This window comes from Scophthalmus maximus, chromosome 9 (genome assembly GCF_022379125.1).
Source record: "Scophthalmus maximus strain ysfricsl-2021 chromosome 9, ASM2237912v1, whole genome shotgun sequence".
Classification (NCBI taxonomy): Eukaryota; Metazoa; Chordata; class Actinopteri; order Pleuronectiformes; family Scophthalmidae; genus Scophthalmus; species Scophthalmus maximus.
The window spans coordinates 23,332,501-23,360,149 of NC_061523.1; the positions used below are offsets into that span (position 1 = coordinate 23,332,501).

Below are 27,649 nucleotides of genomic sequence, written 5' to 3' on the forward strand. Positions count from 1 at the left end.
CTAGACTGAATTAAAGTTCTTGGCCCCTTTGAGGCCGTCGGGCCATAATCCATCCAGGTATTTATCATATTTAATCACCCGTCCCCCGTGGCAGCCTCACAGTCTGGGTGTGCTGAGCGCTTTTGTAATCAACGAGTCGTTTACATGGCTCATCGCTGACGCGCACACGTTTCCCCCGACTGCTCAAAACACGAAGAGGCTTCGCATCCATCACTCACTCAGGTATGTTGATGGATGGCATCAGTGACTTATTTGTGTCAGATGACTTTTAATGGATGTTTCAAAGAGTAATTTATGGCCACTTGTCACGACCAGTTTACACGTCCAAATGCCAAAGCTGCCCTCCCTGCCTCCCCGTGAAAAGGAAAAATACCTCCTCCTGCCAATCACCGACTCATCTCGATGCTAAAATACCTGTTATTATCCTCGGCAGGTATGAAGACCTGCGACCCGGTTTTCTCTCCGCTCACACGTGTTAGGTAGTTTCCAGACTTTCAAATAAGGACGAGGGAACAACAACAAAAAAAAGAAGAGAAGCCCCCACAGTGGTGTCGCTCTGCACGTCTGTAAATTTACTGCCAGGCTTCTTCTGTCTGCTTGAATATATCATTATTTTCGCATTTCCTTCCTGAATGGGGGTCGGCGCTACAGTCTGTGGAATAATGGTTCAACCAAAGAGGGTCTGCACACGACGACAGGAGGTAGGGCCACAGAAAGACTTTTCCAGAGAGAGTTTTCGACGGACAGGATCCTGGAAATGTTTGTCTAAAAAAAAATATACAGCTAATCATCAATTTGTTTCACTCGCCTCTTGCTTCATAGTTTACTGTCGCCGCTGCCGATGTTACGTCTGTAGACACATTTCAAGACCAATGGGTTAAAAACTACAAGCTTACGAGTTAAAGGTTTTCCCGCAAGACAAATCATGCACTGGTGGAGTTCCTCAGGGAACCTGTTTAGGTCCTCTGTGTTTGTCGTTCAAACTCTGTGGCTTCACACGGCTGATCCTCACTACGTCCACCAGGAGGTTATGCTCTCACCCCTCGGTCGGCCGGCAGGATTACGCAAAACCTCCTGCACAGATTCCCAGTTAAACTAGACCAAGAAAGTATCCATTAAACGTCGGTTTGGATTTTTTGAATTGCTTTCTTTTACTTTAACGTCGTACTTAACCCTTTACTGCTGCTGCCATCTCGTCCGCCGTTGGAAGGGTTTATCGATTTAATAAACATCCATGAAAAAGAAAGGAAAACTAATTATATCTTTGCGGCGAGGTTCTGTCACGACATCTCAAGACGATGCCCTTGACAGACAGACAAAAGGAGTCCACGGCTTTCTCAAGAAGCCCTCACAACTCGTCTAAACTTGCATTTATTTATTTTTTTAATGGAAAAAAATAACGGTTCCAAAACTCCACAGCCACCGAATATTTTTAAAAAAAAAGTGTCAGGTAAAGTGGCTCCTCCTGGTGGACGCAACGAGGGTCGAAATTGAAGTGATGAATTTACTTAGAAAAATATGTATAGAACTGTTTCGTCGGGGTCCAATAACCATGTCATTTCTCCTGGCTGACCTTTGACCTGCAGTTGTAATGTTTTTGTCAACGTTCCAGGTTTTTTTCTCTCCTTCACTCCGATCATCGGTGTGTGGATCAGATCACCTGCAGCTTCCCGAGGCTGTCCAGCCTTTCAGAGTGTGTGTGTGTGTGTGTGTGTGTGTGTGTGTGTGTGTGTGTGTGTGTGTGTGTGTGTTTGTGTGTGAGGGGGGGAAGGGGAGGAGGGTCGGGTCTTATCTGATCCAGACCACTTTAGGAAGACACCTGCGGTAACCTGGACGATATATTACCACCTAAGTAGCCGTAAACCCCCCCCCTCCCCGCCGGCCCCCCAGGTTTATTGCTGGAGGTGGGCAGAGCCCTCACACAGCTGCAGGGAGGAAGTGAAGCCGACAGGAGGTAACGCCTTTTTATTTATGGGGCGGTGAAATGAGGAGATGTGACGAGCGGCGGCGGCGGCGGCGGAGGTGGTGGTTGGGTCCCAACTGACGAATAAAGTGAGAGAAAGAAAAGACGACGGGAAGTAAAAACAAGGGCGCACCTTTACCAAATTGAATTAGGTTCTGACCTCGACCGCTGATTCCATCAGTCACTTTATGGGGGAGAGGAACCTCGTCCGGAGGAATTAGTTCTGGTTTACTTCTGTTTTAGTTCAGTAACTTTGACTGTTTGTCCGGTGACGATCACACGTTCACGAATCGTCAAATCAAGCCAGAATATTGAAGATTTCATCTCCTTGAAAAGAGCTGTTCATTTCCAAGCATCGGAAAACAAAAGATTTGTAAGTAAAGTGAACCGATTGTGGCTCTGACCGATTCGGACGTGACCGCGTCCAAAATCATTTCACGTCCAGCACTTTGTTCGTAGTCGTCGCGGTGCGTTCAAGTGCACGGCCGATGTTCGACCATGTGACAGTGAATGTATCCGCCTCAGCAGCGGCGGCGGCGGCAGTATTGTTTTATTTTCTCTCTTCTCACATGATCCACGTTAACGAGATCGTCTATTCATAAAACGTCACACTCCAAACCAGATGGTGGCGATGATGCACAACTGTGCCGTTCGACGACCCGACAACAAACCTCACAGGAAGAAGCAGAATTGTTACGAAAGTGGAAATCGAGGGAGACGGAACTTGGCGGCTCCGTTCCTCTCATTAATCTACTCTGAAAACACATTTCTACATTTTGCATTTGAAGGTTTTGTAAATCATCTCGCTAACCTTAGATCAGACATATTGTGGATCTGTGTTGGTTAGGATTTAATAAACCCAGAGAATAGAATACACAAACGTGAATAGAGAGAACTTATTCTTCGAACATGAAAGTGTCTCTGATGTTGAAATGCACAAAGATGAAATGATGAGTCTCTTCTGAGACTTTAACTACTTCAACACGTCGCTTATTGGTGGGCTCTGATCTGGTTTGGCTGTTTGGTTTGTTGTCACTCCTCTTGTCCATCGCCTGGTTCATTTCACTCTGATCCCGTTGAGTGTCGGTTCCGTCTCAGTCCCGAAGATCCGGTCTTGTTTGACCGCTTGTTGTCAAACCACTGGTTCGAGTCCGCGGTCGATGCCGGACGTTGGGAAGTCGCGAGGATGGAGCCGATCCTGGCGGGGGGGGGGGGGCTGGTGACCTGGTCTGGGCCCTGATCCGAACGTGTCCGTCGGGGGTCCGGGGGGGGGGGGGGGGGGGGGGATCTGAGAGGCCTCCCCTTTGATCTGCGGGTCGACCTGCCAGACGAGCTCAGGGGATGTTTGTTCCTCAGCTAAAGTGTTGACAGGCGTGACGAGGAGGGGGGCGGCTCAGGGGTGTGCGCCGCTGATGGACACCACCTTTGTCTCCAGGTGTGTGTGTGTGTGTGTGTGTGTGTGTGTGTGTGCGGTGGGGGTATGAAGCCTCCTCTTTGCCCCTGGGCTCTTCCTGTAGCAGCGATTGTTTCCACCCCCGAGGCCCGGGGACTTTACAGATCAGCTCCCCAGTGAAGGCAATTAGCTGCTAAACGCCTCCCGCTCGCCCCCGTTTGTTTACGTGGCGGCGGCGGCGGCGTCTCTGCTGTTCGTCCTCCGTGCGCGTTTGGCCGCGGTGCGACGGCGAGACGGAGCCGAAGAGACTCCGAGACCACCTGCAGAACGTCCCTGCGAGAGAACGTCAAGTCGAACGAGTTTGAAGTGAAAGCCACGATTTCACAGACGCAAACTGATGCTGCGGACGTTTTCTTCCATCGACCGCTGAGATGAGGAGGAGGAGGGTTTTTATTCTTCTTCTTTTAAACAAAACGGAACAAAACAAAGTAAAGGAGCTGCACTGATTGCACAGCGTCATGACTAAAGTTCCTGTGCCCTTGTCTCGGGGCAGGTGCTTCTGTCGTGGATGTAGTGGAGATGGACCGAAGTGAACGGGTGAATTTCATAAACCAGAGAAAACCGGTGAAAAAGACGATTTGAAAAAAAGTCTGTTTAAAACATTTTTTAAATGTGACTTGTTTTAACGGCATTTTGACGACTCATAACTTCATTCCGCAAAAACTACTGAGCGGATTTCCCACAGTTTTTTTTTTAACGTTAACATAACATTGTCAGACATTTTCACAGATTTCTCCGGAATATTGAGGAGACTGATCTCGTCCTGTAACGAACACTTTGTTCCAGTTGCAGCCACAGTCTTTGCCTAAAGTTAACCGAGTGCTGGAGTTTTAGTTTTAGAAAAATCGTTATGAAGATTGTGTTATATTTCTGCTGATGGATCCTGAATCACTGGACCTTTAACATTCTTCACAACCTCGAAGGCCTTTGGATAAATCACTTAGTCGTTTGCTTTACAGACGTAGGTGATGTTTCTTTTAGATCCTCAGTCACCGGAAACAAGTCGAATGAAACGAGCTTAACGCAAAATCACAAAAGTCCATAAACTGAAGCGTGTGACGCTACTGAAGAATACTCAGGTCCAGAACGTACAAACAACCTGAGGGGTGAGCTGCTGTGAAACGGACGTGTGGTCTGTGGTTTTTTAATCTACGGACATTAAAACAGACAAGATGAAAACTGACGTATAAAACTCAGAGGAAGAAGAAGAAGAAGAAGAAGAAGAAGAAGAAGAGGAGGAGGACGTGTTGTGTTTAGGTCTGAAGGACAAAACAGAACAAAGAGCAGCAGAACTGAAACAAATCATTTCTCTGCTTCTCATTTTGACCGAGGCGTTCGGTCGCCTGCCGACTCGTCTGCGACGGCGCCAGCGACATATTGCAGCGTTCATTTTTAGCGGCGAGACGGGGAGAGGCCATTCGCGCGGAGAGCCGGGCGCCGGCCGAGGTCGTGTAGAGACACATCGTCCATCAGCTTCCTGCACCGTCTCCCACCGCCGTACGTTTCACATGCATATACGAGGTGTCACTTTGTGATCGAGTCCTGTTTTTCATTTTGCAGTCGTGAGGAGGAGACGCAGCGACGGACAAACCTCAGTCCTGAAACAAGAACTCCTGGTAAATCAGACTCAAGGGTCAAAGTTCAAATGCGAACGGGACAAAAAGTTTTTTTAGATTTCTCAATTCTGGAGAGAGACTGTATATAAAGAAGATCAGAGACTGTATATAAAGAAGATCAGTGACTGTATATAAAGACGATCAATGACTGTATATAAAGAAGATCAGTGACTGTATATAAAGACGATCACTGACTGTATATAAAGACGATCAATGACTGTATATAAAGACGATCACTGACTGTATATGAAGACGATCACTGACTGTATATGAAGACGATCACAGACTGTATATGAAAATGTATATAAAGACGATCAGAGACTGTATATAAAGACGATCAATGACTGTATATAAAGAAGATCAGTGACTGTATATGAAAATGTATATAAAGACGATCACTGACTGTATATAAAGACGATCAATGACTGTATATAAAGAAGATCAGTGACTGTATATGAAAATGTATATAAAGACGATCAGAGACTGTATATAAAGACAATCACTGACTGTATATAAAGAAGATCAGTGACTGTATATGAAAATGTATATAAAGACGATCAGTGACTGTATATAAAGACGATCAGAGACTGTATATAATGACGATCACTGACTGTATATAAAGACGTTCAGAGACTGTATATAAAGATGATCAGTGACTGTATATAAAGACGATCACTGACTGTATATAAAGATGATCAGTGACTGTATATAAAGACGATCAGTGACTGTATATAAAGACGATCAGAGACCGTTCAGAGACTGTATATAAAGAAGATCATAAACTGTATATAAAGACGATCAGTGACCGTTCAGAGACTGTATATAAAGACGTTCAGTGACTGTATATAAAGACGATCAGAGACCGTTCAGAGACTGTATATAAAGAAGATCATAAACTGTATATAAAGACGATCAGTGACCGTTCAGAGACTGTATATAAAGACGTTCAGTGACTGTATATAAAGACGATCAGTGACCGTTCAGAGACTGTATATAAAGAAGATCATAAACTGTATATAGAGTCACCTGGTTATATAAACATGAATAGATGTTCAGTGTGAGTCGTTGGTCTTTTCACAGTGACGTGTTAATTAAAAACAGGATTTGCCGACTGTACACCTCTCATGAGCCAACACTGATGATCATATTCTGAAGGGTTCAGGTATGATTTGTCTTCATCATCACTGACATCTGTTATTGTACAGTAATTACTGCTGTTGACTCACATTTCTCGCATTTCCTTCGACTCGGAGGCGAACGTCGTCGGACGACATTACACACACACAGAGGCATTATGTTCGGCCTCGTCTCTCTGACTGTCAGTTTCTTTCATCTCCGAGGCGTTGGAGCCCTGCAGTCAGCTGGCGGAGGCGCTTCCTGTCATGTCATCGCGATCCGAATGAAACGCTGACTGACGGCGTCTCTGACACTAACGGACGGTTTGTGATTCTTCTGAAGAGAGGCGAAGAGAGACGAAGGAAACAGAAGCGAGGCGATGAGCCCACGAGGCCGATGACGCGAACGCAACGTGTTCTGAAGTTACAGTGACGGTTGCACGGAGTGTGACGGATCAATGTGATTATTGTAAAATGAAAAATAAAAGTAGAAACAATCTGGGAGCTGTGACGAAGTACTGTGAAAGGTCTCATACCAATATTTGTTGCTGATGGATCGTCCAGCCTGTGCTCTGCTCGGAGGGAGAACACATGACATGTGCTCACTAGTGTCAACGTCACTGTCAGCGCAGCAGCCATCTTTGATGAGTGTCGTGCTGATTTTCTGGTTGCAGTACTGCACTAGGCCTCCAGGACGAACCGGCAGCGAGGGTATATACAGACGATTAGCGACTGTATATGAGGAAGCTGACATGAAACCTATATAGCTCAGAGCCATCTTGTGCTGTCTGTGCAGTAGTGATCAAGGGGTGGAGCCCTTGGTATCGAGGTCCCGCCCACACATGCTCTCGACCAATCACGAGTCAGTGTCAGCTGTCAATCATGACGTCCCAGCCCCATTTCTTTTATCATCAAATAACTAATGAGAATCAAAGTGATCAGAAACATGAACACGTGAACAAACGTCAGAACGACCTCACGTGACATGTCCCATCTGCTATCATGGAGAGGGGGGGCGGGGCTTACGATCTATACTGCAGCCAGACACCAGGGGGCGATCGTGGTGATTTGGCTTCACTTTAGAGGAGCCGTCATGTCGTCCATTTTTATGTACAACCAATCGGCAAGAGGACGTGGGCGTCAATTAACCCTCGTTCGAATTGAATAAAAAGTTTTTTTGTGATGTGTTGATCGTCGTCATAGACACTACCTCACAGACATGATCCGACAGCGACCTGGAAGATTTGTGAGTGAAATCTAAAAGACTCTTTCAGTCTGTAATTGTGGAAACGTCTTGTAAATCAAAGTTGAGATTTAACCCCCCAAAAAAGGGAACTCCCTGGAAACCCCTGCAGGAGCGCCGGGGGAGGCGGGAGGAGGGGAGGAGGGCAAGGGGGGCTGTCAGTCAGCGGTGGCGAGCGCCGGCGGCCTACAGTCGTCTCCTAAACGGTAATTTATGTGTTGTTGTGGAGGACAAATTGCTGCAGGAGGTGAACCATTAGTTAAACTGCGCTTCACAGCGACGTGTTTTCACCTGCAGCACAGCTATGACAAGAATGTCAGAACTCAGCGCCGGACCGCCGGCGGCCAGAAGGGAAGGGGGGGGGGGGTGACTGACAGCTCGCACTGTCAGAGGAACCGTTCAGGTTCTCACACAGTCATAAACAGTCATTAACACACACACACACACACACACACACACAAACACACACAACAACGTCCAACCGTCCACATTTCCACCAAACTGTTTCACTCCATCAGCACCCGACCTTTCACCTCTAACTGGTCGATAAACCATAACGAGGCTGTGAATGTAGGAATGTCGCCTGTCAATCAAGTATCGTGGCCCCGCCCATACAAGCTCTCGGCCAACCGTGAGTCAATGCCAGCCGTCAATCAAGACGTCTCAACAATGACATCAGTGTGAAAAGAAACAATGAGTGTCAATCAGTTCAAAACTCTAAATTAATTATGAACCAAAGGTAAAATAACTCATCATGAAAAATGTCCAGTCTGATGTTTCAATGATATTATTAAAGTATAATTATTAATGCATCACTTTAATAATAGTTAGTTGAGGTGGAGCTCCGCTGTGTGAACAGTGTATTAACACATTATCACATCACTGTAGATCATATTTTTTATTAATAGTCTTGAGTATGTTTGACCTGAAACATTGAATCAAAGTACAATCAACTCTGGAATGTACAGTCGTGGAGTGAAAGGGTTCAGTTACTTTCCATCACCGTTTGACACTAATTATTTAGAACTTAATTCAGTTTTTAATTGATCCACTTCACATTAATCGTTAATGAGGGAAAATTTCAAGTACAACGAGACTTACAATAACAAATTAATTCACGTGTGTTTATTAAATCTCCACCTCTTTCCAACAAAATTAAGGTTCAGTGCTGTGATGATGAAATTCTCTGATTATTACAAACTTAAATCCTTTAGTGTTTTTTTTAAATTATTTTTTTACTAAGACTGCTTCTCAAATTCTTTTCAGGAAATAATCACGAAACCATTTGATCCAGTGTTGCAGTTATTTTACGATTATTATACATTTATTATTTATCCTCGTTTTACTTCATTTCCATCTTCCTGTTGCTCTGCACATGACAAATTAATTTTAATCTGTTTTCTTTTTTCTTTTTAAATCCTCCACCTGTGAACAAACATGAGCACCAGAGTGAAACCTGAGGATCACATCATTACAAACGACACAGCGCCCTCCGGTGCTCAGACACTGAATCACACACAGCAGAGGATTCACAGGGATTTCATCAGAGGGACAGAGTCTACAGTTTCACTGAAAAAAAAACATCCATAAAAGTTCCATTCTTCACATTCACACATCAAGGACAAATGAAGGATAAATTAATAGATATAAAAAAACTTTGGGGGATTTTCATTGGTCGGTATTAGCACTGTGAGGGAGGTCACAGAGGTCAGAGGTCATCGCAGACTCTGAAACCAACCTCAGTCGACGACAGGAGAGACGCTCTGATCGGAGACTCATGGTGTGATACATATTTATAACCATATTTCATGTTTTGTTTTTTTTGATTATGCAAAAATTAAAGAATGGTATTCCATGAAACTTGGTCAAAACATTGAACATGGTCCAAGAAAGGATCGATGTGCGAGACCCAAAACTTCACCATGACTGACACATGCGTCAAGTTTTGTGAGTTTTCCAGAGCGTTCATCCTCAGAAATGATTTGTTTAAAAAGAGAAAAAGAAGAGTTATAACGATCGTGGCTCCGTTAGCTGCTCGGACGCTAACGAATTAAACCAAGGAACAAAGTCTGACGTGTCTCCAGCTGATCGTTCAGACAAAGAGAGAGAACCACACCTCATCTCCTCTGCTATTATATGTTGTTACTGCTGCTCTGTTCCTCCTATATGTGCCACACTGTGTGTGTGTGTGTGTGTGTGTGTGTGTTGTCCTGTGAAAACATGACAGATTTGGTTCAGAAGCTTCCAGCAGCAAAGCAGCCAATCAGAGTGTGACAGACGAGTGAGAGTCCGACCATCTGTAGGTGGACTGATGCCGACACACACACACGCCGACACACACACACACACGCCGACACACACACACACACACACACACACGCCGACACACACACACACACACACACACACACACACACACACACACACACACACACACACACACACACACACACACAAATCGTTGGGTGAAGAAAGGCAGACTGGAATGCTGATGGGAAAGACACACAAAGCAGTTGCGCTAACTGGGGCTAAGGCTTGTGTCCCTGTTGGACAAATTATTGGAAATAATTCATTGGAAATATTTGCAATAACTTATTGCAAAATAAATTATTGCAAATAATTTATTGCAAATTATTGGAAATATTTGTGCAATGAAAATTGTTTGCAAACATCCGCTTGCCGCAAATTATTTGAAATATTGGTGCGACGCAAATTATTCGCAAACATTCGCACGACGCAAATTATTATATATTCGTGCCACGCAAATTTTGCGTCTTCCCATCACGCTCTTCGCGGTCGCCAGTGGCACGAAATTCATGTCGTCGCGTCTTTGCATTGACTTTGTGTGAAATTCTGTTCACACAAACAGTTCGTGTCGGGTTACAGTTAAAACTAAAGGTTTTTAAAATCCCATTTCAAACACTGATTTCCTTCTGAACGTGAGTGTGGGCAGAAACCCACTGAGAGGAAAGTCAGAAATACAGTGACGGTGATGAAGCAGATTAACGGCCGTCCCTGTAGAACACGTGAGCTCCCAGAGGATTGAAACAAAGAACATGTGAAGAGATTCTCCTCCTTCATGACATGTGAGAAGCAAACATCTGTCCCTTGGCACATTTCTTCACTTCTAACCATGAGATATTGTTAAATCTACGGAATCAAATCTGCAGCTGATGTAGAAACTGTGTGTTTCATCAGCCGTGTAGTGAAGGTGATCACGTCTCATCTTCCAGTTTATCTTTTCGTTTTTGCTAATTGCTCCATAATAGAAACATAATCCCGCACATTCATTAACAAAAGGCTGAAAATGAAGTGTTGGCACCACATCTGCTCTCGGGGCCTCGCCGTCTGTAAAACGCGTGTGAACCGGCTCCTGTGCATATTATTGTACAATTTCCATTTATCTTATATCACTGCAGAGATAAAGAATTATAATTACCGAGTGGGGAATTAAAAAAAGAAAATTAGCGCAGCGCTGCGGTGCAGGATTGCGCCGCAGACGCCGTCTATTTGTGGGGAGCGGAGGTGTTTTTTTCTTCACCTCCAACAAAAGGTGAAAATTGCACCCGGGGGGGAGACGGCTTCGAGGGGGGTTGGGTGGGTAGATTCCCCCTCATCCTCTCTTTGTCTCCGTCGCCGTCTTTGGCTCGTCCCCAAAAAAATCCACAACTGTACCATCAGAGCTGGAGACGACGAGGGGCAGGTTGTCACAGGAAAAGTGTGAATGAAAATCTCAAGACTAATATCTGACAAACGTGCTCCTGATGATTTCGTTTACCCCCTGAACTTTCCTCTGGCGCCTCAGTCAGATCGTACGGTTGTGTGACATACACAAACAGGAGCCACATCAGCCTTGTGACAGTGTTTATACATATATTGAAATATTTATTTTAGTTAGTCTAGTTTTATTAAACAAAACCTGTTGACATTTTAGTCTTTAAGTCAAATTATACTGAACAACTGACACAAAAATCATTCATTGTTTAGTGAAACTTATTCCACATTAGATTTGATCATATTATCTGATGAATAACAGGTTGAACGAGTAATAACGCAGCTTTGTAACTATATAACTCACTGTCGTGTACAGTGGCTCAACTGAACCAATGTGACCAAGCTTAGCATTAGCATGCTAATATATATTACCTGAATAGAGTGAAGAGTAAAACAGGTTATATAGACGACGCTCAAACCTGAAACTGTATTCATTCTGTGTATTCATAATGATAATAACAATAATAACAAGATTTTAAATAACTATTTATCTGCTGGTTCAGAGTGCGAGTGGATGACGGCGGCCGGGCGCTTGTCATTAGAGGATCCACGGTGGATCATTAGCGGCGGCAGGATGACAGGCTAACGGGCTGACGGGCTGTAAACGCCTCCTGTTGTAACCCGCTAATGGCTCCGCTCGCCTCTGATCCTCAGGTTGTGTTTACCTGCATTCCCGCTGACGTGTGTGTGTGTGTGTGTGTGTGTGTGTGTGTGTGTGTGAACAGTCACATAGGCAACATGCCGAGGAGGAGCAAAGACACCAGAAAATATTCACATTTAAAAATCAGAGAATTTTTTCATAAAAACTACTTGAACCGATTAATCGATTATCAAAAATAGTTGCTTAGTTATCTGATTAGTAATCTATTAATCAATAAACTTTTTCAGCTCTACTTTATGAATATTTTATTGTATGATTATTTAATTATGACTATTTAACTGTATTATGACAGTAATTAACTATTGTAACGGTAATGAATCTTCTATATCGGCCTATGACCTTTGACCTCTTCAGTGACAAATTTTAAATAAGGCTCATATACTTCTAGAAGTGTATGATTTAACCCTTTCCCATTGTCAAGTGTTAAAATAAGTACAAACACAAAAATAAAAAACAATAAACTATAAAATTTGTTTGCCGTGCAGTCGAACAAAAACATTAAAACAAAAGAAGAAACAACTTTTTCTGTCGAGTCAGATTTATATAAATACTCAATATTGTACAAATACATAGTACCATTAGTTTCTGTAAAATAAAATAAGTACGACTTCATGGTCTGTACATGATCTAAATCCATTACGTTTAAAAAGAAAAAAAAAAGGTCCAGAGCGCCACCCGGAGGCCGACCAGCACACGACAACAGCAGAGAACCAGACAGTGTCCGACAGATTCATCCTGACAGCTGGATCGTCGTGACAACAAGATTCCTCGGCGGCTTCCCGTCAACAGACACAACGCGGGTTGTCCCGGTAACAGACGGAAACTTTATCACATGTCCGTTTTTAAAATACTTTTTCTTTCATGTGGTAGCATCAACGTGGGAACGCTGAGCCCTGAATGTTGTCTGCAGGTGAAAATCATCTTTTTTTTCATGACTTGAGAAAAATCTGCGATGACACGGTCATGATACAGTGAAATATGAAGTGACCTTAACTCTTCTGAGGTTTTAAATGGTGTAACAGAGAAAACGAGCCCAAAGCAAACTAAACGTGTCTTTACTCTCCCGTGTGCGTTTTCATAGTGTGAAAATAACCAGTGACATATAATAATATCAAATAAACTTAAAAAGACTAACGATGTTTTAAATTTGTGGATGAACTTTAAAATAATAAACCTGTCCTGTGTTTCTGAGGACGTCGGCAATGAGATGGGAGTGTTACTGACAGGAAGTGTTGGCGACGCTTCGCCTGACGAGAACCAATCAGGGAAGAGAAAGTGGGCGTCTTCTTGCGTCATCGTTTTGCGAACTTAAACACAACTGGGAGTTTTCACACCGACACGTGGACCGGTAGCGTTTCCACAAGTCTCTAAATTCAAAGGCAAGTACTCTGCGAGGTGTTACCATAGTAACGGTGATGAAGTTTTAAAAAGTACAACACATCAGTGTGGGCGGAGCCTGAGTTTGGCTCAGTTAAACGTTGAAGACACTACATTCATCAAAGTAAAAAATAAACTCAGGTGCCTTCTCATTATTAGGACTTTGTATCTCAAAGTAAAAATAAAAACTCACAGCAGTTTTTCTCGTAGTTATGAGATGAAAATAAACAAAATTGTAAGTATTAGATAATTAGATAAAGTTGAGACAAAGAAGTCTTTTTTTTTTCCTTTGGCAAATGCAAAAAAAGGAGAAAAAAAGGAAAATACTGTCAAAAATAAAAAAAACACTTTCCCCGTCAAAAACTTTCAATCCCACAAGCGTGGAAATAAAACACGACGACACACCCAAGGGTGAGTTGTTTTTGGGGAATCCTCAAGCATCGACCAATCTCATATTCATTACTTTACACGGATAAAAACCTGAAAGAAGAAACTCTGATGTCGCAGTATCGAAACATCGCCGCTCCTCTGTCGTCGCTGCTCTATTTGCACAAGCCCCAAACAAAAAACCAAAAAAACCCACTTTGTTTCACGTTAACGTCGCGTCAGCAGGAACCGGAGAGAACCAAACAGGATCGAATGTCTCGAGACGGGTCGGGCTTGGTTCAGCTCATGTGACAGTTCGTCTCCGTCCGAAAAATAATAATAACATTCAGCATGTTTGAATGTTTTGTTGCTGAACTGAGCAGTTTGACAGGAGGAGACTCGTCAAGGTTTAATCCTCAGGGAGTTTAAACTCCAGGCTGCTGCAGGTGATCAGTTTCAGTTCAATCAATCAATGTTCAACAAGTCTGTTTATACCAGTCGCCACGTGACGTTTCACTGATCCACGGGGAAAAAACCTAACTGTCAGGAAAGTAAAGCTCCTGGACGTCGTTTCCCAAAACTGGTTTAATTCCGGGGGGGGTGGGGGGGGACGACAAACAGGACTTGAATTCCGGCGGTAGTTCCGTCACCTACGCCATCAGACACCAGGGCGTCTGGTTCTGGTCACACTCCAGTTTGGTGTTGATGATGGTGCACGGAGCGCCGCTGATGGTCAGCTCCTGTCGGGACTCCACTTGGTAAAGCAGGTTCGTCAGCCCCCCCTCCGGGTCAACCTTAAACTGCTCCTGTAGGGGGGGGGCAGGAGAAGGACGAGGAGGGAGGCAGAGGGGCAGGAGAGGGACGAGGGGGAGGCAGAGGGGCAGGAGAGGGACGAGGAGGGAGGCAAAGGGGCAGGAGAGGGACGAGGAGGGAGGCAGAGGGACAGGAGAGGGGGGAGGGGGAGGCAGAGGGACAGGAGAGGGACGAGGAGGGAGGCAAAGGGGCAGGAGAGGGGGGAGGGGGGAGGCAAAGGGGCAGGAGAGGGGGGAGGGGGGAGGGGGAGGCAGAGGGGCAGGAGAGGGACGAGGGGGAGGTAGAGGGGCAGGAGAGGGACGAGGGGGAGGCAGAGGGGCAGGAGAGGGACGAGGAGGGAGGCAGAGGGGCAGGAGAGGGACGAGGGGGAGGCAGAGGGGCAGGAGAGGGACGAGGAGGGAGGCAGAGGGGCAGGAGAGGGACGAGGGGGAGGCAGAGGGGCAGGAGAGGGACGAGGGGGGAGGCAAAGGGGCAGGAGAGGGACGAGGGGGGAGGCAAAGTGGCAGGAGAGGGACGAGGAGGGAGGCAGAGGGGCAGGAGAGGGACGAGGGGGGAGGCAAAGTGGCAGGAGAGGGACGAGGAGGGAGGCAGAGGGGCAGGAGAGGGACGAGGGGGAGGCAGAGGGGCAGGAGAGTGGGAGGGGGAGGCAGAGGGGCAGCAGAGGGACGAGGAGGGAGGCAGAGGGGGAGGAGAGTGGGAGGGGGGAGGCAGAGGGGGAGTTTTTATATATGCGAGCTTTGGATTGAGTCTAGGGTTAAATATTCACCTTTAATTTAAAATCAGTCTTGATTCTTCACAACTTTCTGAACTAAAGTGTCATTTTCTGATTCATTTTCAGTGGATTTCCTGCTGAATTCTAATAAAAGTGAAATCCTCGTGTCAGGCTTCAGCAGATCTCTAAACAAACGCTGCCCCCTGCTGCTCGTCCGTCACATCGCACCTCAGAGAGGTTTTAAATATGTAGAGATGGAGAAACTGTTGTTTCTCTTCACACAAACAGTTTTTATTTGTCCCTCAAAGAGAGAAAAAAACCTTGGAGCGACTTCAGACTGTTCAGAACTCTCTTGATTATAAATTAGACCTTTAATCCCATATGATCCTTCACACAGTTTGAGATCCTCAGGCCGAGGTCAAGATCGTCTTCCTGTTCCAGAGACCAGGTTTTACACTAAAGTGGGCGGAGCCTTTATTGTCAGGAGCCGACAGTTGCCATCATTGACTCTTTAAATTTTCTACCAGAAAACATTTCCTGACTTTATCCGATCCATTTGTTAATGTTATTATTTAACTATTTAACTGATCTTAAAAGAAAAAAACGATGTTGTTTTGCTTTTCTTTTCTTTTTTTGTGAGGCACTCGGTAACTGTGTCCTGAAATTTGCTATATGAATAAAGTTCAATATGTTAGATTTCATGATTTTAGAAGAACTGATTCCTCTTACCGGTTTGCTGGTGTAAAAAACAAACAGTTTTTTCTTTCAGTTTTAAAAACGTATTTTCTTAATGATTCAAGAGTCGTCGTGTCTGGAAGCAGCTGCTGAATTCTGAAAACATCTGACTGTAAAGCCTGAGTCGTCTCTAGTGGATCGGACGAGTGTCGGTACCTGTTTCTGGGCGGCGACTCTCTTCTGGTCCCGCCTCCTCCAGGCCGGGTCGTGGATGTGGAGGAAGGTTTTGTATCCTGTCGTGATTCCACTCGGCCTGAACAGCTGCAGATAGAATTTATCGTTATCATTTGTGAAAATAATTTTTCATCTTTCAGCTGCTGATTAAACGAAGTGGATCCTCCAAGCACGAAGTTGTCCAACTGTCGGAGCGTTAAAATGTTATTTTTTTCTTATCTTTTACCTGCAGTTCAGCTTTTCTCAGTCGTCTGTAGAACTCGTCGTCCTCACGGCCCCAGCCCCAGAACCGGTTCGACATCCCATTACACTGTAAAAAACAACAACACACAAATGGGGACAGTTACATCTTCTCTGTTCTGTACAAACAGCCACAGTTTCTCAGAAGTTTATACTACTTCTGTGAGCATGAAATAAATGTTTGAACCTAAGGTTAGTCTGTGACCGAGATCCAGATTCAACTCAGTTTATGTTCACCAAATAATCTAGTCACCAACACCTCTGTGTTCCCAGGTTCCCTGAGTATCAAACAGTCAAAACTCTTAATATAAATATATACGATAAAAGAAGCCGAGTGTGAATAAACTGTAAGGATAGTTTAACACGAGTTTTCCTCTTGAGATAGTTTCCAGAATTTAAGAGTTTCAGCTCTCAGGTCCTGACCGGAGGTCGAAGCATCGGGTTTAATAAAAAAGGTCCACCTCACTTCACCAGGTGATGATGTAACACACTGGTGACGTACAGTGTAATGGATGTGTGGCGTTAAGAGCGGCTCAGTACCATGTGGTAATGCTTCTTGGTGAGCAGCAGGATCCCTCCCACGTAGGTCTTGTAGTGGTAGAGCGGGTGCAGCTCAGGCGAGGCCACGTGGAACGGCCCGTCCGCGGGGAAACCGTAGTCCAGCGCGTCGTTGACGGGCAGCAGGTCCACGTCGTGCATCGCCAGGTAGTCCGTGTCGTTGCCGCTCTCCAGGTAGCCCACGTTGATGAGGGACGCTCGATTGAACCTGGAGCGACACACCAGATGGAAAAAACTATAAACCTCTGCAGCTTGGATTTCTGTCACTCTGCATGGTTTATATAATAACTGTCATTCTATATATATATGTACACTATAACTTAACATATAAATTAACGACATAACCCTTCACAGACGACCAATGTAGCCATGTGACAGACGTATGAGTGTGGGCAGCTACTGAGTGTTATCTTTTCTTCTGTGGTGGTGTCTGAAATGGAATAATTTAGAAGCCCGTTCACCAGACTCAGCTAAAATGAAATAATTGATGGAGTGGATGCTGAATCAGGAAGACGGAAACCGTGGATGTCTTAAGCAGTAAGACATCCAGGATATTTATCATCAGAGTATTTATTATCAGAGCTCAATATTGAGGAGACTTCCGGTTCACTACACAGATCAACAGGTTCGCCGTGTTCGGCGTCCCGAGATAGTCTGCCCATCCCCGGTCTCTGTAGTGTATTTAGCTTAGATTAATTTCGTCACACCCCCGCGACTATGACACCTCGAGTGAGATATCAGCTGCTCAATGATTATTTTGGCTCTCCATAGATGAGATGACCTTGCTTGGTGCCTGAGAAGACTCGTCTTAACAGTTTCTCAGGGAGGATGGACGAAAATTCCTCAACAGTGTCCTCACCTGTAGTGATCCAACTGGTTGATGATGAGGATCTTGTGGCGGATCTTCTTCTTGTTGAGGAACATGTGCATGAAGGGAACGAACACCAACAACTCCTCGAAGCGCTCCCTGAAGGGGATGATGAGGGCTAGTTTGTGAGGACCCCAGGTGGGGTCGTCCACTGCAGTCGCCCGGCCGTCGGCGGGACAGGGCGGGGGAGGCGGCTGCTGCTGCTGCTGAGGTGGGCGTCTGTCCTCGTGCATGGGGGAGGACATGTCACCCGAACAGCTGAGCTGAAGCCACAGCAGAGAGACGAGCACCAGCACCATGCAGAGGCCAAACAGCTTGTAGACGGTACATCTACCAGACAGGAACCTGACAACACACACGCACACACACACACACACACACACACCTTCAACACCAGTTTTCACGTCTGCTCAGCTTTTTTCTCTGATCACTTCACATCTTTCATCTGCTTCAAATATATGGTCAAAAGCCACCAAGATCTAAAAAGTGCGTCGTAAAAAAGTGACTACTAACTGGATCAAAAGTCTGTTTTTGACTCTTCAGGCAGAAAAACACAACACTGACACGTGCACAAAAGGAGACGCGACGCCACCAGCAGGCGGGACGAAAGAAACGCAGGCTTACATTTACTAAAACATTTCTCCAGATTTTTAAGGAGGCTGTCAATAAAGATGGACGACACCTCTGAAGTGAGGCCAAATCATCCCGATCGCCCCCTGGTGTCAGTCTGCAGTATAGGTCATAGGCCCCACCCCCTCCATGTTAAACTGACATGTCGATATTTCTGTCATGTGATGTCGTTCTTATCACGCTGACTTTTTGTTCACGTGTTCATGATTCTGATCACTTTGCTTCTCATTAGTTATTTGATGATTCTGACACACAGGATTGGTCGAGAGCATGTACCACGTACAAATTGTCTATTTTAGCTTAATTTTGTTCGCCGGAAGGAAGGAAGTGGACAAGCGCCGTCCATCTTTGTTCGCAGTCTATGATATATATACATAATCTTTAATTCTGATGTTTTGTGTCTCTGTAGACGACTACTGACGAGTGTTTGTGAAGGACTGTTAGTGAGCAGCAGCTAATGCTAACGTTAGCTACATAGCAAACAGCAAAAAACACGTCACACACGTCCCCTTTAACTTGTAAAAGGTGAATTATCTCAAAGTCATTTCATTATATGTTATTTCTTCCTACAAACACAACCGTGTTATAATAATAATAATAATAATACATTTCATTTATAGAGCACTTTTCATTGCTAAAAAGCAATCTCAAAGTGTCGTGCTCTATAAATGAAATGTATTATTATTATTATTATTATTATTATGGCTTCATGGTTGTGTCCTGTTAAACTTCAGGCTGTTTAATAGAATATAAAAATATAAAATTGAATGGATACAGTAGAGTTAGTGTTCTGACCACACGTTCTACTCACGTCTTCTGTTCACGGTGTGAAACTTTACACATGTCGATTCTTTAAAAAGGTCGAGAAACACAGTTTGTTTCACTTCTTGACTCGACTCTCGTGTATTTTCTATATGGACAGTGTGAAGGTGAACAAATCCAACGCACCTCCGCTCCTCTTTGAAGTAGAGGACGGGCTTTCTTCTCGAGGAGTACATCATGTTGCCCCGCTCCGGTGATCACAACCACGGACGGACGAGGCAGGACGGTTCGGCGGGGGTCGAGTCGCCCTCCGCGGGACACGAGAGACGAACCTCTCCGGTTGGCTCCAGTGGTTTCTTTCACTCGTCCATCGTCCCTCGGCTGCCGGGCGGAGACAGAGCTAACTGCCCGCTAACTCCGCCCGAACGGAGTCCGGTGCGGTCCCGCAGCTTCTGAACATCTGTCCGGTGAGATTTGGTTTAAAAAATAAATAAAATATAAGTTATAAAAACCGGATTCTTCTCCTTCTCCTTCTCGGTAGCTAGCAGCTTCCCTCTCTGTTACTGTCCACGTAGCATGTAGCGGTTCACACGCGCCGCCGCTCCGGGTTCGCACTCGTTCGTCTTCGGCTTTGCCACATCGACACCGGCAGTGTGTCCACGTCTGGACCCGGCGACACGTCCGGGTGAACGGAACAGATCCTCGGGACCGGACACGGTAATATTTAACGGTAATTTCACACTGGAGGAGGAGGAGGAGGGGGGGAAAAAAAAATCAAACAAAAACTGTACAGGTGCAACCTGTAAAGGAGTCCGTGGGGGGACGATGGCAGTGAGTTATAAAAGGTTCCTACTTTGTTTTCCTTTTTTTTTTTACATTTTTTTATTATTAAAGAGACAGTTACACCCGAAACGTTTGTCCTTTAATAAATGATAAAAATATTTTACACTCCACCACTTTTCAGAGGAAAATATTTTTTAAACTTTCATCTGCACTTGCAGTCACTTAACAATTTTACTCACAAACTATGAAAAATATAATTTGGTATTAATGTTTATAATGACAAAACAGCTTATGCAATGTACATTTGACTGATTAGTAAAAATATATAACAAGTTTGATACCTCATTAGCTCCACCAAGGATTTTAATTTATTCATTTCAAGTTGACACTGACCTCTGGGTCATTTTTAAATTTCTTCACCATGTTCTTATATTTGTTTTCACATTCCTTAGATCATATTTTGTTCGATTAATGAAAAGATCAAGACCGTTATCAGATTTTGAAATGAAATAGTTGAGAAATTTGCTCCACTTTGACCACTTGAACAGAATAATAAACAATCATTAGTCACTTCACTCTCCCAAGGATCAAAATAAAAATCTATAAATATTCTTTTTCTGTTATTCCAAACACTTATGGAAATGAGTAAAACAATTTTTCTTATAGTTTAAACATTTTTCTCTGTAGTGAGAACATAGTCACTTTTTTCTTTATAACGTGAATTGTTTAGTTTTTTAAAGAATAACAAGAAGCAACCTCAGTTAAACCAAATCTGACAAAACTTTATTCGAGTGCAACTTTCCCCAAAAAATTTCACACGGACAGAATCTCTGAAAAAAAAAAATCAAATCAAATCCCCTTTTTCTCCACCGATTGAAAATCTAACCCCAGGAACATCACAAAACATTTATGAAACCTCCACAAAAATAAAAAAAAATAATACAATAACCAGTTTAGCACAAACCACCAGAGATAAAAAAAAACTCAACAGAACTTTAATAACTAAAGAGAAATAAGTGAAGCGTTGAGAGGTGATGTTTTAGCTCAGGAGACAATCAGAAAAAGTGACGTTCTGATGTAAAGCTCATCTGAGCTGGTGATGGAGCGTCACACCAGACATTTTTACTCCTATGCGACTTTTAACAATTTGGTTTTTTTACTCATTAAAAATCAACAGAGAGACGACTGATGTTTCTTTACACAGGAGAAACCACAGCAGGTGCCGTTTCATGTCCATATTTGAGTTCGTTGCTGGTGAAGACAAAGTCGACGTAACCAAAGATGACAAACAAAAACCAGTGGATGTCGTTCATCTGAAGCCTCGAGGAGCCAAACTCAATCAGATTATTACAACAGATGAACAGAAAACATACATTGAGTCTGGAAACTGTAGAACATGAAGATTAACTCTCAGAAACAAACAGAAACAAAGAATTTCACTGAGTCCGGCTGAAAAACATAAAACTACGATCCAGTGTTTCCTGCATCGTGACCATGTGACGTCTGGCTTGAAAATAACAGATTTATTCTCCTCACAATGAACGGCCGCCGGCTTAGTTTTATTATTTTATTATGTGAGATTCTCTTAGATTCTCAACGAGGCTCCTCAAACAGCTGAGACGTAGAAACTGTGGATCACGTCGACAAACCGGAGCCAGCGACCGAAGGCAAAGGCGTCGCAGTGAAACCCTGGAGACTCGATAAAACTGATCCGGTTACGAGACAAAACGAGCCGAGGGCAGATGCTCGGGATGTGCCTTTGTTCTGCCTTTCAGAACAAACAGCACAGAGTTTCGTCTTTGGATGTTTGTTGTTATTTGTGCGAGACGTCGCATCCCGTTCGCGCTTCAAACGAGTCAATAAACAGAATGAATGATCGATCGATCGTCACGGCTCTGAACAGAAGCGTCTTTTACCGACAGTTTTCTGTTTTGTTTCACTTTAAAATCAAGTTGTTTGCGTTGAACAGGTTTGATTCAGCTCTGATCTGCTGCCGACTGTATTAATCCTGCACATTTAAACTGGAGCGAACAAAATATTAAAATCAAACGTATTTCACATCTAACTCAACTAAACACTGAGGTTTAAATCATCATCGGCGACATTTCACCTGATTTTTATTTACTTTAGTTTGCAGCTGAAAATCAACAGATCCGGTGGATGAGGGAGGATTCAGAAACGACTCCATCGATTGATCCAGATGATCATTTCTGCCGAGGAAAAAATACTTTTCCTCTCCGACATCTCTAGTGGCCAGTAACACGTCAAGTACTTCAGTGAGTAACAAGGAAGGGAAAAAAAAATAAAAGGGCAAAATAATGATATTTAAAAAGGTTCTTACTTCCCAACAGACGAGCTGAGATTATTCGTCCTGATGAATTTAAATCAGAGGAAACGTCCTGACACAAACAAACATGTCTGACACGAGGAGACGAGACGGCGACCACGTGTTCCCTGATCGTCGGCTGCACGCGTTGGCGGGCTCGTTACAAACAGGGGGCAGGTGAGGACAACAATGACGACATGAATAATAATTATTACTATAATAATCTTGATGATGATGATGATGGTGTTTTCAAGCCAAATCGTGCTGCTGGATTATTCTGCGTCCGTCTCCACGGCAGTTTTTTTTTCTCCAGCAGCAGCGGCCACCACCGCTCAGTACTGCATCGATCAGTAGAGACCAAACACACACAAACGCGCACACACACACACTCACAAGAACACGCACGCACGCACACACAGTTACACCAGCTTCTTGGCCTCAAAGAAGCTCTTGAGGTGTCTCATCTGCCAGATGCCGATGGCCACCAGGATGAGCGTCTGGACGATGGACCACCACAGGACCCGCTGGTTAGTGCTCTCGCTGGTCTGACGGAAACGCTCCTCGCGGTACTGAGAGGGGACACACAGACAGCAGGGGGCGCTAAGCAACACACTCGTGAGGTAATGAAGTAAAAAAAAAAAAAAAGGTGAATCCGATCGTATGTGCGGCAACGTCGTAACAGTGACACTCAGATTAATTTCGTTCTTTAACCAACTGACAGTGATTTTAGGCTCCACCCACCCCCTTAGTTAAAGTTTTAAGCTCCTCCCACAGAGTTTAGCTAATGCACCTACACCTTGAAGAAAACTACAGTGACTCTTAACCATCTGTGCACGTCTGACAACATCCACAGAACAAGAACCACAGCCATTGGACCACAGACAGCCACTAACCCTCTGGTAGTTCTGCTCCTTCTGGATCTGGTCCACCTGCTCCACCAGCTGTCGCACCCTCAGCTGCAGCTCCGTCAGCTTGTCTTTGGCGGCGATCTCGGCGTAGTTGTTGGCATGTTCGCCCACCTGGATGTCGAGGTGAACCCTCTGCAACACAGAAGAACCGTCTCATGTTAACAAACGTCCAGATTAGATTAGGTTACTAAAATCGACGTCAGATGGAGTCAAACAGGAGAGTTTGTGGTTAGGACAGTGACAAGGTCGTCTTAGCAGATTAAAGTTCTCCTCACCAGCATTCCTCCGGCAAACAGGGAGAACTTGGAGGAGTTGGAGTGCAGACAGATCTGATGTTCTCCAGGTGTGTGCGATGTAAAGGTGAATCTCCCCTCGGATCCGTACTGACGAGATAGAATCACCTGCGGGAAACACAGACACACAGTTCAGTCCTGCTGAAATCAGCTGCCGGACGAGAACCTGGCGCTCGATTCCCCTGCTTCACCTTATCATCGGGATCTTTGACTTCCACGAACATGCCGAGGCCCTGAGTGGCGGGCAGGTACTCCTCCCGCTGCTTGTCGTACAGCTGCGTGCGATAGTTTCCTGCAGAGACAGAAACAGTCAGTCGTTAAAACTTTTCCCACGAGAGAGTTCCGCTGCTGCTGTCGTACGGTGACGCGAGAGCGAACAACGCTTTCAGAAGCTCAGAAAATAACAAGTAAAACCGCTTTCACACATTTTTTACGGAGGGGCTGTAATGTGAGGACGCAAATGTGTCCGATATTTTCCGGTGCTTTTCCTGCCGCCGCCCTGTAAAACTTCCAGAGAATGTCCAGATGAAACCATGTGAGAATACAGCAGGAAAATCTCAAAGTTAAAAAAAAAACCCTGCAGCAGATTCATTATCATCATCATCATAATGTCCTCATTTCAAAACACACAGAATATTAATGTAAAATCATGTATCAAGTATGAAGATGTTTAATACTTAATATGTTTTTTTAGCATCAAAATGTAGCAGAAGTACAGTTTGTGCATTAAAGCGCATTTTCAATATTATAATGAAGATTATTATCATTTAAGTCTTTAACACTCGTGATGGATTCATCTGCTGATTATTTTCTCCATTGATTGCTTCAATCAAAACTCAAACTGATATGTAAATGTATAATATTTTATTAAACAATATTTATATATCAAAAAAAAAGTAAACCAGGGAATTTTTGACATGGTTTCTGAATATGTGCTTTTCAAAATATCAACTGACTCTCCATCACATGTTCAATAAAAGTTAAGTTTCTATATTAATTTGATAGGACGTTATTTCAGAGGGAGATGAGAAGGTTATTAATCAGATATTTTTTATATATAGAGTATATGTGACAAACAGGAACTTCATCAGAGAGACCTGTGCTGCTGCTGCCTCGTTAACATTCAAACACCAACACAAAGTTAAAGTGTGTGAGTTTAATAAACTGTCCATATGATTCAAACCAGTTCCGGTCGCTGTTTGACACTTTCTGAGGACGCACGCCGACTTTAGCTCAGTTAGCCGATTAGCTAAAGTTGGTGAGCTAGCGGCTAGCGGGCTAGCATTAGCCGCAGTTCCCCCCGTTCCCGCCGGCGGTGTCACTCACCGATAATCATCGTCTCGTCCGGGATCTCCTCGATGAAACATTTCTTCTCCGTCTCTCCGATGTGGAAGTACAAGGAGGAGACGAGGCCGTAGAAGCCGTTGAGGAGTAGAACCGACAGGACACACGGCTGCATCCTGACAGACACCATCTTCACACCGGCGGGGCCAGACTGCGTCTGCGCGGACACAGCAGTGCCACGTAAACCCTCGTCCGAGGGTGGCCAATCAGCGCAGCGCTCCCGCAGGGTGAATGCTGGGTAATGTAGTTGCATAGCATGTGTTGTCGCATACAAGCTGTAGGGGGCGGCAAGTCAACACCGCTGCGGTTTAATCCAGCAGAGAAGAAGAAGAAGAAGCACTTCCGTCAAGCTGTTTCCATGGCAATCAGACATGGCGCCTGGTGAGAAACACTTTTTTTTTGTGCTAAACAAATCATTTACAAATTGTTAAACTAATAAGTAAATATTTAGCCATGTCGCTACATGACGTCACTGGTAGTATAACTTGTACGTCGGCGCTATTAACATTTAACACCCACGTCACAGAGCTGAGACGCGTCCTCCCGTTAACTGAGCTCGTTCGCTCATAATAAAACCAGCTCAGTCCGGTGAATGTTGACATATCAACATATGAATGAAAACAATCATCGTCGCTCATTAAAGCGTCCGACACCGCGTCACTGAAGCGAAAACCTGGATACTACTAACAGTACTGCTCATACTACTGCGACTGATGTCATAAATACTTCTTCCACTGCACTACTGCTACTAGTACTTTTACTACTACAACTTCTGCTACAACCGCTACTGCTCCTCCATGTACCAATGCACTTGTGCTAATCGTACTTTTACTACTAGTACTTCTATACTAGTACAGCTTCTGCTACTACATGTACCACTGCACTCCTGCCAATAGTACTTTTACTTCTACTTCGGCTACTATTTGTATCACTCCACAACTACTTCCACTATTGTTGCTACTAATACTCCTATACTTGTACTATTACTGCAACAACTCCTACTAGTATCACTGTACTATTACTACCACTACTACTACTACTACTACTACTACTAATACCACTAACACTATTAGTAGTAGTACTACGTAATAATTAGCACTATGGTAAAAACAAGAACAAGTCATATTTAAAAAATTGTGAGTGTGATATTTATCTGAACCAACGTGCCTGATGAAACGTGACGTTGAGTGAAGCTGGTGATTCTGTGACATCACTTCCTGCTTTCAATCACGTTTCATCCGTTTGATTGTGAATTTTATTTTACTGTTTCAACAACTCGTGGTCTCTAGTTTGTTTACACTTCTCACACTCAGTCAGTGGAGAGTCAGATATTAAAGACACAGTGATACAGTGATGATGATGATGATGATGATCAGAACTTTGCCTTGTTTTTTTCTGCAGGAAACCAACCAATCGTATCCTTCACAGGAAACTGTGCCGCAGGTTCTGTCTGTCTGTCTCTCTGTCTCCCTCTGTGTGGTCTTTCCTTGACTCTGTCTTCCTCAGCTGTCGTCCACTCCTCTGCAGGTCCTCCTCTACCTGAACTGTTGGTACTTTGCCGCCTTCTACCTGGCAGAGATCCTCATGTTCATCTACAAAGGTCTGTAGCTCGTCTCTGCAACTCGTCTCTTTTATTAGAGTGAATATAAAGATGAAACCGTTGGACGTATTGACTCTGAGACAGAGGAAAGATTTTCTGTTTCCTGTGACTGTGCAGGGATTTCACTGCCGTACCCGTCGGAGAATCTGGTCCTGGATGTGGTTCTGCTGCTCGTCTTCCTTGGCCTTGAGATGCTCAGGATCTTTTATGGTGAGTGAGACACCAAACAACGGTCTGACGAGTCGTGGTTACCAGGTAAAGAACAGTCATGTGACGACTCTGTGGCCTGTCTCCATGTCTCGGTCCAGGCTGGAAGGGGAACCTGTGCGAGCGCTCTCTGGCCTCGTGCGCGTCGCTCGTCATCCTGTTTCCCTGCGGCGCTCTGGCCGTGTACTACCTGCTGCTGCAGACCTTCGTCCTGCGGCTGGAGTTCATCCTCGCCGCCGTGCTGCTCTGCTTCTACAGCCTTGAGCTGGTGCTCGGACTCCTCTCCTTCTCCGCCTTCTCCAGGTGAGCCTGCTCGGTCCGGATCATCTGATGAGGTACAGAGTTCAGCTCGAGTCGTCTTCCTCTGCGTTTCACACTCTGTTGTTTCACGTTTCTCTTTCTGCAGGTCGAGAGTTTACTGAGTAAGAAACACTGACGACAACACAAGGACGAATCATCGCTGTAAATATGAAACACATTTTCTACTGTTGGTTTTATACAAACTGTCTTTCTGCGAATGTATCAATGACAAAGACATCAAGACATTTTTGTAGAGTTCTGTAAATAAGTTGAAATAAAGCAGTTTTTTATTTGAATGGACCGGCGTCAGTTTCAGGAAGTGATTCACTCTTCATCTCAAAAGTCTCGAGGCTCCAGAGAATCAGGTGTTTTGACTGGATAGTGGTCGTCACGACGACAGGACTTCTCACCTCCACCTGTGAGACAGTGTCGGTCCCTGAGTTGCAGAGGAGGAGCTAAAAACTCCGGAGAGCTTTCAGACTGAGTAAAGGATGATGTCATCAAACAGCTGAAAAAAAAGAGATTTAGACGGCAGGATGTTGGTTTTGTCGTACATTGCAAACAAAGATGGCCGACGTGACAGCTTCTCTAAAGTGAAGTAAACTCATCAAGATCGCCCCCTGGTCTGGCTGCAGTATGGGTCATAAGCCCCACCCCCTGGTGTCTGGCTGCAGTATGGGTCATAAGCCCCGCCCCCTGGTGTCTGTTGTATTAGAAGCCAAGCTGAAATCAAACAAACGTCAGTTTTTAAAATTCCGTCCAGTTCGTGTCGTCTGAAATTTTTTTGCCTCGACACTTAATTTTTTTTACAGTTGAAACATTTTTTAC

At 44.5% G+C, this 27,649-nt stretch overlaps 3 protein-coding genes across 4 annotated transcripts; 1 reads left to right on the top strand and 2 right to left on the bottom strand.

The window, feature by feature from the left end:
• Positions 1 to 12,345: 12,345 nt before the first annotated feature.
• b4galt7 (xylosylprotein beta 1,4-galactosyltransferase, polypeptide 7 (galactosyltransferase I)) lies at positions 12,346 to 19,849 on the bottom strand. Of its 2 annotated transcripts, none has more exons than XM_035649339.2 (6): positions 19,247 to 19,849; positions 17,660 to 18,013; positions 16,783 to 17,008; positions 16,229 to 16,312; positions 15,985 to 16,089; positions 12,346 to 14,374 (listed from the first exon to the last, which is right to left on the bottom strand). In XM_035649339.2, the coding sequence occupies exons 1-6, from the start codon at positions 19,297 to 19,299 to the stop codon at positions 14,219 to 14,221; spliced, it is 978 nt and encodes a 325-aa protein (XP_035505232.2). In that variant the 5' UTR covers positions 19,300 to 19,849; the 3' UTR covers positions 12,346 to 14,218. The 2 variants fall into 2 exon arrangements, with proteins under 2 accessions (XP_035505232.2, XP_035505233.2); XM_035649340.2 differs by lacking the exon at positions 19,247 to 19,849 and adding an exon at positions 19,110 to 19,246.
• A 755-nt stretch (positions 19,850 to 20,604) lies between these two features.
• On the bottom strand, positions 20,605 to 24,982 carry tmed9 (transmembrane p24 trafficking protein 9). The gene is made up of 5 exons (XM_035649341.2): positions 24,697 to 24,982; positions 23,562 to 23,662; positions 23,353 to 23,478; positions 23,063 to 23,209; positions 20,605 to 22,738 (listed from the first exon to the last, which is right to left on the bottom strand). The coding sequence occupies exons 1-5, from the start codon at positions 24,965 to 24,967 to the stop codon at positions 22,589 to 22,591; spliced, it is 795 nt and encodes a 264-aa protein (XP_035505234.1). The 5' UTR covers positions 24,968 to 24,982; the 3' UTR covers positions 20,605 to 22,588.
• Positions 24,983 to 25,005: 23 nt separating this feature from the next.
• On the top strand, positions 25,006 to 27,121 carry tmem216 (transmembrane protein 216). The gene is made up of 6 exons (XM_035649343.2): positions 25,006 to 25,095; positions 26,116 to 26,129; positions 26,221 to 26,314; positions 26,432 to 26,524; positions 26,623 to 26,824; positions 26,928 to 27,121. The coding sequence occupies exons 1-6, from the start codon at positions 25,086 to 25,088 to the stop codon at positions 26,941 to 26,943; spliced, it is 429 nt and encodes a 142-aa protein (XP_035505236.1). The 5' UTR covers positions 25,006 to 25,085; the 3' UTR covers positions 26,944 to 27,121.
• The last annotated feature ends 528 nt before the right edge of the window (positions 27,122 to 27,649 follow it).

Coding starts and splice junctions, on each gene's coding strand:
- b4galt7 (XM_035649339.2), bottom strand. CDS start 19,299: ATGATGTACTCCTCGAGAAGAAAGCCCGTCCTCTACTTCAAAGAGGAG. Junction 18,014..19,246: donor TACTTCAAAGAGGAGCGGAG/GTGCGTTGGATT, acceptor GTGTGTTGTCAG/GTTCCTGTCTGGTAGATGTA. Junction 17,009..17,659: donor AACCAGTTGGATCACTACAG/GTGAGGACACTG, acceptor GTGTCGCTCCAG/GTTCAATCGAGCGTCCCTCA.
- tmed9 (XM_035649341.2), bottom strand. CDS start 24,967: ATGCAACTACATTACCCAGCATTCACCCTGCGGGAGCGCTGCGCTGAT. Junction 23,663..24,696: donor GGACGAGACGATGATTATCG/GTGAGTGACACC, acceptor CTGTCTCTGCAG/GAAACTATCGCACGCAGCTG. Junction 23,210..23,352: donor TGTTTGCCGGAGGAATGCTG/GTGAGGAGAACT, acceptor TCTGTGTTGCAG/AGGGTTCACCTCGACATCCA.
- tmem216 (XM_035649343.2), top strand. Junction 26,315..26,431: donor CCTCATGTTCATCTACAAAG/GTCTGTAGCTCG, acceptor GTGACTGTGCAG/GGATTTCACTGCCGTACCCG. Junction 26,525..26,622: donor GATGCTCAGGATCTTTTATG/GTGAGTGAGACA, acceptor GTCTCGGTCCAG/GCTGGAAGGGGAACCTGTGC.